The 9903-nt window shown below is 52.6% G+C and overlaps 1 protein-coding gene across 4 annotated transcripts in view; it reads right to left on the bottom strand.

Moving 5' to 3' along the window:
* AKR1A1 (aldo-keto reductase family 1 member A1) overlaps positions 1-9903 on the bottom strand; it is a 62383-nt gene that overhangs the window by 30203 nt on the left and 22277 nt on the right. For all 4 annotated transcript variants that reach the window (XM_029617618.1, XM_029617616.1, XM_029617620.1 and 1 more), the window contains 3 exons: positions 9667-9818; positions 7154-7349; positions 6632-6831 (listed from right to left, as the gene is read on the bottom strand). In XM_029617618.1, coding sequence (XP_029473478.1) covers positions 6632-6831; positions 7154-7349; positions 9667-9818 — 548 coding nt within the window. The remainder of the gene's footprint in view (positions 1-6631; positions 6832-7153; positions 7350-9666; positions 9819-9903) is intronic.

Here is a 9903-nt window from a genome sequence, read left to right as displayed (position 1 = left end):
AAAAATTACCTGAATATACTATTTAGTTATTTTATTCATACAAAGGCTATATATTGTTACTGTAAGTCAAATTGTGTACAAGTAGTAAAGTTCTGCTACCAAACATACACATTAAGGTAAAAATTTACGTTTGTGGCTTTTCCGGCAGTGTTCAATCTGTGGACAGTCTCGCCTGATGCTCCAACAATAGTCAGCCATCATATGTATATCCCATCTACCCTGATCCTGTACCTCCATGACCTTCAAATCTTGGTGGAATCGTTCACCTTGCTCATCACTGACTGCACCAAGGTTTGTCGGGAAGTCAGCAAGATGGCTATGCAGACAATGCACCTTGATGCTCAGGTTGCAACGAAGCATTTTGAAGCTCTCCAAGAGTTTCTGGACAATTTCGGTGTAATTCTGTGCGCGTGGATTTCCAAGAAAGTCCTTGACAAAGTTTTTGAATGACAACCAAGCATTCTTTTGGAGTTCTGACATTGGCCGGATGAAATGTTCATCTTTAATGAGCTGCCGAATCTGTGGACCGTCAAACACACCGGCCTTTATCTTTTCAAACAGCCTATTACCATAAAACACGCCCCTTTTCCTATCGCATGCAATATTTAGTGCACTTTGATAAATCCAGGCCTAAGATAGGCTGTAGAGAAAAAACTTGATGTGATAGAAGAAAACTGCAGTTTTGAAGTCAGCATGCCTATTTCAGTCTAAAACAGCTGAAAAATCGAACTCAACAGGAATTATGTTAAAAATTGTTCCGCAGTGGTGATTTATTTTCCTAAAGTGTCTGTAGATGGCATTGAAGTTGAGATTGTTGGGGACTGGGATGTCTTATAGACATTTCATCAGCATTTGCAACGGGTGAGGAAAAATGTTTTTTTCAAATTACAGAAATGACATCATTTATGGTTTATTTTAAGTCAGGATGATTTTCTTTTGTATTATGCTTGCTGGACTATAGGAATATTTTAAATATAGGCCTTCCAAAATGTTCCTTGCGTTTGCTTCAATTACTGCTGAATTCCACAGCTCGATTGGTAGCTAGGGGCTTGTTAAGAGATCACATTTCACCAATTTTGTATCAGTTACATTGGTTACCAATTGAGCAATGCATGAAATTTAAGATTCTTGTTTTGATCCATCATCCAGACTATGTAAAAGTTGTATTGCCACTGCATCAGTCTCCTTAAGATCCACTAAAATAAGCAACTTTTGTCATTACCCTAGTGCTACATCTGCTCGGGCTTTTTCTGTGGTGGCAGCTTCTTTATGGAACAATCCCCCTGAAAATCTTTTTACTCTCGGATTATAAATATGTTTTTGGAAGGTTTTGAAGAGTTTGTTATTTTGTGAAGCTTTCAGTATTTAATTGTCTTCACATTTCTGATGCTGTGTTGGGTCTTTAATTTTGTAAGGTTTTGATATCCACCATGAACAGATTCTGGTTAATGGCAGACTATAAGTACTGTAAATAAAACAGAATGTTCACCTCTGGATATTTTTCTTTTTTTCCCCCAAGACCCCCAAGGACCCTGCTGAACTAAGCGAGTGAGTACTCTACTTTCACCTCAGGAGCTGTCACAAGTTTACCAGTCGTGAGTGCACAGCACAGGATGCTGGAGACAGGTCTCTGACAGGCTGGTGTCAGCACGGACGTATAGGAGTGACTTCAGCAAGCCTCTTGATCTCTGACGCCATCTGCTGGTTGGTGTGTATAAGCAACTGCTCTGAACTGGATGAAGAGGAACTTAGATTTCCTAAACCCACTTTCCTGCTTATCCCATTTTCTTTAACTGTGGACCCACTTATCTTACCAGTCTCCTGAGCAAGGCTGCTGAAAGGGTATGAGATGCTGCAGGTGAAACGTCAGCCCCAGGAGCCTTCCCCTTACTCTCTCCATCACCCCAGGAGCCTTCCCCTTACTCTCTCCATCACCCCAGGAGCCTTCCCCTTACTCTCTCCATCACCCCAGGAGCCTTCCCCTTACTCTCTCCATCACCCCAGGAGCCTTCCCCTTACTCGCTCCATCACCCCAGGAGCCTTCCCCTTACTCTCTCCATCACCCCAGGAGCCTTCCCCTTACTCTCTCCATCACCCCAGGAGCCTTCCCCTTACTCGCTCCATCACACCAGGAGCATTCCCCTTACTCTCTCCATCACCCCAGGAGCCTTCCCCTTACTCTCTCCATCACACCAGGAGCATTCCCCTTACTCGCTCCATCACACCAGGAGCATTCCCCTTACTCTCTCCATCACCCCAGGAGCATTCCCCTTACTCTCTCCATCACCCCAGGAGCCTTCCCCTTACTCGCTCCATCACCCCAGGAGCATTCCCCTTACTCTCTCCATCACCCCAGGAGCCTTCCCCTTACTCTCTCCATCACCCCAGGAGCCTTCCCCTTACTCTCTCCATCACCCCAGGAGCCTTCCCCTTACTCGCTCCATCACACCAGGAGCATTCCCCTTACTCTCTCCATCACCCCAGGAGCCTTCCCCTTACTCGCTCCATCACACCAGGAGCATTCCCCTTACTCGCTCCATCACACCAGGAGCATTCCCCTTACTCTCTCCATCACCCCAGGAGCATTCCCCTTACTCTCTCCATCACCCCAGGAGCATTCCCCTTACTCTCTCCATCACCCCAGGAGCCTTCCCCTTACTCTCTCCATCACCCCAGGAGCCTTCCCCTTACTCTCTCCATCACCCCAGGAGCCTTCCCCTTACTCGCTCCATCACACCAGGAGCATTCCCCTTACTCTCTCCATCACCCCAGGAGCCTTCCCCTTACTCTCTCCATCACCCCAGGAGCCTTCCCCTTACTCTCTCCATCACCCCAGGAGCCTTCCCTTACTCTCTCCATCACCCCAGGAGCCTTCCCCTTACTCTCTCCATCACCCCAGGAGCCTTCCCCTTACTCTCTCCATCACCCCAGGAGCCTTCCCCTTACTCTCTCCCTCTCCCTCACCCCAGGAGCATTCCCCTTACTCTCTCCCTCTCCCTCACCCCAGGAGCATTCCCCTTACTCTCTCCCTCTCCCTCACCCCAGGAGCCTTCCCCTTACTCTCTCCATCACCCCAGGAGCCTTCCCCTTACTCTCTCCCTCTCCCTCACCCCAGGAGCCTTCCCCTTACTCTCTCCATCACCCCAGGAGCATTCCCCTTACTCTCTCCCTCACCCCAGGAGCCTTCCCCTTACTCTCTCCCTCTCCCTCACCCCAGGAGCCTTCCCCTTACTCTCTCCCTCTCCCTCACCCCAGGAGCCTTCCCCTTACTCTCTCCATCACCCCAGGAGCCTTCCCCTTACTCTCTCCCTCTCCCTCACCCCAGGAGCCTTCCCCTTACTCTCTCCATCACCCCAGGAGCCTTCTGGGGAAGGCTCCTGGGGTGATGGAGAGAGTAAGGGGAATGCTCCTGGTGTGATGGAGCGAGTAAGGGGAAGGCTCCTGGGGTGATGGAGAGAGTAAGGGGAAGGCTCCTGGGTGATGGAGCGAGTAAGGGGAATGCTCCTGGTGTGATGGAGCCTTCCCCTTACTCTCTCCATCACACCAGGAGCATTCCCCTTACTCGCTCCATCACACCAGGAGCATTCCCCTTACTCTCTCCATCACCCCAGGAGCATTCCCCTTACTCTCTCCATCACCCCAGGAGCCTTCCCCTTACTCGCTCCATCACCCCAGGAGCCTTCCCCTTACTCTCTCCATCACCCCAGGAGCCTTCCCCTTACTCTCTCCATCACCCCAGGAGCCTTCCCCTTACTCTCTCCATCACCCCAGGAGCCTTCCCCTTACTCGCTCCATCACACCAGGAGCATTCCCCTTACTCTCTCCATCACCCCAGGAGCCTTCCCCTTACTCTCTCCCTCTCCCTCACCCCAGGAGCCTTCCCCTTACTCTCTCCCTCTCCCTCACCCCAGGAGCCTTCCCCTTACTCTCTCCATCACCCCAGGAGCCTTCCCCTTACTCTCTCCCTCTCCCTCACCCCAGGAGCCTTCCCCTTACTCGCTCCCTCACCCCAGGAGCCTTCTGGGGAAGGCTCCTGGGGTGATGGAGAGAGTAAGGGGAATGCTCCTGGTGTGATGGAGCGAGTAAGGGGAAGGCTCCTGGGGTGATGGAGAGAGTAAGGGGAAGGCTCCTGGGGTGATGGAGCGAGTAAGGGGAATGCTCCTGGTGTGATGGAGCCTTCCCCTTACTCTCTCCATCACACCAGGAGCATTCCCCTTACTCGCTCCATCACACCAGGAGCATTCCCCTTACTCTCTCCATCACCCCAGGAGCATTCCCCTTACTCTCTCCATCACCCCAGGAGCCTTCCCCTTACTCTCTCCATCACCCCAGGAGCCTTCCCCTTACTCTCTCCATCACCCCAGGAGCCTTCCCCTTACTCGCTCCATCACCCCAGGAGCATTCCCCTTACTCTCTCCATCACCCCAGGAGCCTTCCCCTTACTCTCTCCATCACCCCAGGAGCCTTCCCCTTACTCTCTCCATCACCCCAGGAGCCTTCCCCTTACTCTCTCCATCACCCCAGGAGCCTTCCCCTTACTCGCTCCATCACCCCAGGAGCCTTCCCCTTACTCGCTCCATCACCCCCAGGAGCCTTCCCCTTACTCTCTCCATCACCCCAGGAGCCTTCCCCTTACTCGCTCCATCACCCCAGGAGCCTTCCCCTTACTCTCTCCATCACCCCAGGAGCCTTCCCCTTACTCGCTCCATCACACCAGGAGCATTCCCCTTACTCTCTCCATCACCCCAGGAGCCTTCCCCTTACTCTCTCCATCACCCCAGGAGCCTTCCCCTTACTCTCTCCATCACCCCAGGAGCCTTCCCCTTACTCGCTCCATCACCCCAGGAGCCTTCCCCTTACTCTCTCCATCACCCCAGGAGCCTTCCCCTTACTCTCTCCATCACCCCAGGAGCCTTCCCCTTACTCTCTCCATCACCCCAGGAGCCTTCCCCTTACTCTCTCCATCACCCCAGGAGCCTTCCCCTTACTCGCTCCATCACCCCAGGAGCATTCCCCTTACTCTCTCCATCACCCCAGGAGCCTTCCCCTTACTCGCTCCATCACCCCAGGAGCCTTCCCCTTACTCTCTCCATCACCCCAGGAGCCTTCCCCTTACTCTCTCCATCACACCAGGAGCATTCCCCTTACTCTCTCCATCACACCAGGAGCATTCCCCTTACTCTCTCCATCACCCCAGGAGCCTTCCCCTTACTCTCTCCCTCACCCCAGGAGCCTTCCCCTTACTCTCTCCATCACCCCAGGAGCCTTCCCCTTACTCTCTCCATCACCCCAGGAGCCCTTCCCCTTACTCTCTCCCTCACCCCAGGAGCCTTCCCCTTACTCGCTCCCTCACCCCAGGAGCCTTCCCCTTACTCTCTCCCTCTCCCTCACCCCAGGAGCCTTCCCCTTACTCTCTCCATCACCCCAGGAGCCTTCCCCTTACTCTCTCCATCACCCCAGGAGCCTTCCCCTTACTCTCTCCATCACCCCAGGAGCCTTCCCCTTACTCTCTCCCTCACCCCAGGAGCATTCCCCTTACTCTCTCCCTCACCCCAGGAGCCTTCCCCTTACTCGCTCCATCACCCCAGGAGCCTTCCCCTTACTCTCTCCCTCTCCCTCACCCCAGGAGCATTCCCCTTACTCTCTCCATCACCCCAGGAGCCTTCCCCTTACTCTCTCCCTCTCCCTCACCCCAGGAGCCTTCCCCTTACTCTCTCCATCACCCCAGGAGCCTTCCCCTTACTCTCTCCCTCACCCCAGGAGCCTTCCCCTTACTCGCTCCCTCACCCCAGGAGCCTTCCCCTTACTCGCTCCATCACCCCAGGAGCCTTCCCCTTACTCTCTCCCTCACCCCAGGAGCATTCCCCTTACTCTCTCCCTCACCCCAGGAGCCTTCCCCTTACTCTCTCCCTCACCCCAGGAGCATTCCCCTTACTCTCTCCCTCACCCCTTACTCTCTTGGCCATTTCCTCCCCCCCCCCCACCAAGCGCATTCCTCTTCCCCCCCCCCCTTTTTCGCTGTTCCAGAAGCCTCCCTCCCTCTTTCTCTCTCTCCCTTCAGACCCAGGAGCTTTTCTCTTCTTCTTTCCCCCATTTCTCCCCACCCCAGGAACATTTCTCTATCTCCTCCTCTCATCCCCCACCCCAGAACCCCTGAAACATCCCGCTTTCTCTCCCTTCCAGCCCCAGGACCCAAGGTGTGCTGAGAGAGTGGCAGGGAGCGTCTCTGCCAGCTCCTGTCAGCATGGCCAATGGTTTCAGCACTGCCACGCACCCACCAGTGAAGCCGGGTCACGGCCCATCTGAAAGCTGCTCTCACAGGAGAAACCGATAGAGCAAGGGAGGCAGAGAAAGTGGTAGGAAGCACATTGGCAAACGCCACTACAGCAAGGCTCGGGCCCCAATCAGTATCAGCCCAGGACAGTCCAGTGCTGCCGAGGCCACCAGCCCTGCTCCTCAGCCCGCAACCTTCTGGTCATCCTCAGCTCCTCTCTCCCCACATTCCAAACACTGCTAAAACGTGCACGTTCTTTCTGTATAACACCCCCAAAATCAATCAGTGCGAGACCCAAGCATTTCCTCTGTCAGATGAGAGGCACTGTCGGGCTCCCCAAGCAGAGGGCTCACTCACCTGAGCAGGATCTGTGCAGGGGACTTTCCATGCTTGACAGCCAGTGCCTGAAGGGCAGGCTCCTGTAGGAGAATGGGCTCCTCGGGGTGCTTCCATGCACGGTCAGGAGAGCCCAGGGGACTGTAAGCAGTCATGACCAGGCCCCGCGCGCGGCAGTGAGCCAGCAGCTTGCTCTGGTCCAGATATGGATGAGACTCCACCTGTTACACAGTGAGAAGAGCACGTGAGGCTGCAGGACTTCCAGAACTTTATATCCAGCCCAGCACATCGCCGGCACCATACCCAGCCCTGATTCACAGAGGGGGAATGGAAATGAAGCAGCTCTAAGCACAGTGGGATTGAGACAGAAAAGAAAGTTTCATGCAGACTTGGCTAGGCAAGTAGGAAGAAGAAACATTAAGTAGTGCAGGGATAGAGATGTGAGTGACCCGACGGAGGTCACCATGCTGAAATGTCCCAGCAGGCACTGTGACTGCCCCAGCCAGGCTGCTCTTTCCATCGCAGACCCCTGCACCTTCTGACCTGCAGGACAGCTGGTTTCACAGCAGCCATGCTGAGGATCTCATCAATCTGACGACTGTTGAAATTGGAGAGTCCGATGGCTTTGACAAGCTTCTTCTCCACCAGCTGCTCCATGGCCCTCCAGGTATCCTTGTAGTCGATAAAGTCGTAGATGAGTGTGCCTTCAGGGTTCCTGGGAAAGAAGGCATCACCCTGTCTGCAGCACAGAAAAGAAAAGGTTAGGTGTGGCCTACCCTGGCGCTGTGGGCCTGACGCAGGACTGCTTCCCACTTTTATTTATTTATTTGTGTGCTTTTATACACCGAGGTTTGGTACAAGCCTTCACTCCGGTTCACAAATATAACAACTTCTTACATTAAAGGTCATAACAATTAATATTATATAACAACAGAGGCACTTTGTTAACATTTATCTTTACTAACATTTAGTTCTATACAATAAAGCTGACAGAAAGTAGCACCCAGGACACAGAGGGCTCCATATCGTGTTACTTATCCAGCTAAAGTTTATCCATATAACTCATTAGCTGGCTGGTGTTCTGAGGCGGCCTTAAGTTATCCGGCTAACTCTGTAAAGTAGATAAACTAATCTGTCTAACTTTAAGACAGTCCACTGGATAGGTTTATGTGGCTAACTCTGTTGGTCAGAGAGCGGCTGAAAGTGGACCCCAAACGGACCAAGCTGCACCTGTTCCAAACACACATGGAGGCCTAGGAAGGAAAAGCCCCCAAAAGCAGAGGGGATTAGGAGAGCGCAGTGGGTGCTGCAGAAGCCTGTGGAGCTCCATATTTATTCCTTACATTCCCCACAACAGGTACCAGACACGGCCAGAGAGGTTCACAAAAACAAAACGGTATTATAAAAATGACAATCAATGTATCAACTCTCATTCCAAACCCCCCATCACACATTCAACAAGACGACCATCATGCACCCACCCCGGACTTAATCCTCCTAATAATAACAATGATGAGATCCTTATCATGATGGAAAAGACCATCTTTCACCTTGTTCCTCAAGCTGAGATAATTGTTTCAACCCTCACCTCCATGGGAGCCACGGACAACATTCCCTAGGTCTATACTCCTTGCAGTGGGGACATTTCAAGGTCGGTAGAGTAGGGAGATAATTGTTTCAACCTTCACCTCCATGGGAGCCACGGACAACATTCCCTAGGTCTATACTCCTTGCAGTGGGGACATTTCAAGGTCGGTAGAGTAGGGAGATAATTGTTTCAACCCTCACCTCCATGGGAGCCTCGGACAACACTCCCTAGGTCTATACTCCTTGCAGTGGGGACATTTCGAGGTCGGTAGAGTAGGGAGATAATTGTTTCAAACCTTCACCTCCATGGGAGCCACGGACAACATTCCCTAGGTCTATACTCCTTGCAGTGGGAACATTTCAAGGTCGGTAGAGTAGGGAGATAATTGTTTCAACCTTCACCTCCATGGGAGCCACGGACAACATTCCCTAGGTCTATACTCCTTGCAGTGGGGACATTTCAAGGTCGGTAGAGTAGGGAGATAATTGTTTCAACCCTCACCTCCATGGGAGCCTCGGACAACACTCCCTAGGTCTATACTCCTTGCAGTGGGGACATTTCGAGGTCGGTAGAATAGGGAGTAGGGAGCCTCGGGTGTCTTGGGAGAGTGCAGAGTGGGGGGAAGGGTACAACCAGCCTTTGCTCCTGCTGCTGTGAAGCCTTTAGTAAATACACCCAGGCCTACCCCTGTGACTGTCCTGATACTCTGCTAAAAGTGCTTCTGTCTTCATCAGAGAGGTGGACAGGATCCCATTTGGAACGGAGCCTGATCAGAGGTCAGGGTGAGGGAAGTGGCAGGAGGTGAGAAAACATCTGGTGCTCTATATCCAGGAGCTCAGGAGGGGAGAAGGAGAAGCAGGTACCAGGAAGGGCTCATGGGAGCGGGGGTTACCAAGAGGTGAAACGAAGGATCGGTCAGTCACGCCACTGATAGCCGCCACAGGCAGGGCCTGAATCGGAAGAACCTCTTGCACCGGTTTTATCTGAACTTTATTTTGTAACACCAGCTAAATGCTTTGGGCCCTGGAGGTTGAACTCCACCCCTCCCTCCTCCTCCTCCTCTGGAAGTATCCACAGCTGAGCCCTAGTATTGAGTGTGCCCTCCAGATTACCATTTCCCCCAAAAAGGGTGGGGGGAGGCGCTTACACCGGGAGGAAACCTGTGTCAGGGGCACAAAGCGGTGAGAAAAACCAGAGGCGAGCAAAGACCAATGGAAGGCAGCCCAAGGACTACCTGTCACCCCCCCCCCCCCCAGATGATACAAGACTAATACAAGCGAGGGGGGGGGGTAATTTGTCCAGAGCTTCTCTCACAGGCGCAGAATGGCAGAAGTCGAATTGGGCCCTTGTGTTGTTTTATCACAACTGACTTTCCTGGCAATTTCATTGTGTAAACAACACATTCTGCAGCAGACGATTCCCTTCATGCAAGTGGACTCTGCAGCCTCTCACAAGAGACAGAACTTACTGGAATGCGTAGGGCCAGTGAACGAGGTACAGGTCCAGATAGTCCAGCTGGAGATCCTGCAGAGACTTCCTTAGTGCAGGCTCCACATCCTCAGGGTGGTGCTTTGTGTTCCACAGCTTGCAGGTCACAAACACCTCCTCTCTCCTGAGGGGCTTTGAGAGAAAACCAAAAAGGGAACAGCAGTTACTTCATGTTCATGCAATATAATGTTTCAATTTCAGGAGGCCTAAGTAAGCT

This window comes from Rhinatrema bivittatum, chromosome 10 (genome assembly GCF_901001135.1).
Source record: "Rhinatrema bivittatum chromosome 10, aRhiBiv1.1, whole genome shotgun sequence".
Lineage (NCBI taxonomy): Eukaryota > Metazoa > Chordata > Amphibia > Gymnophiona > Rhinatrematidae > Rhinatrema > Rhinatrema bivittatum.
This window is presented reverse-complemented; position numbering and strand designations above follow the sequence as displayed.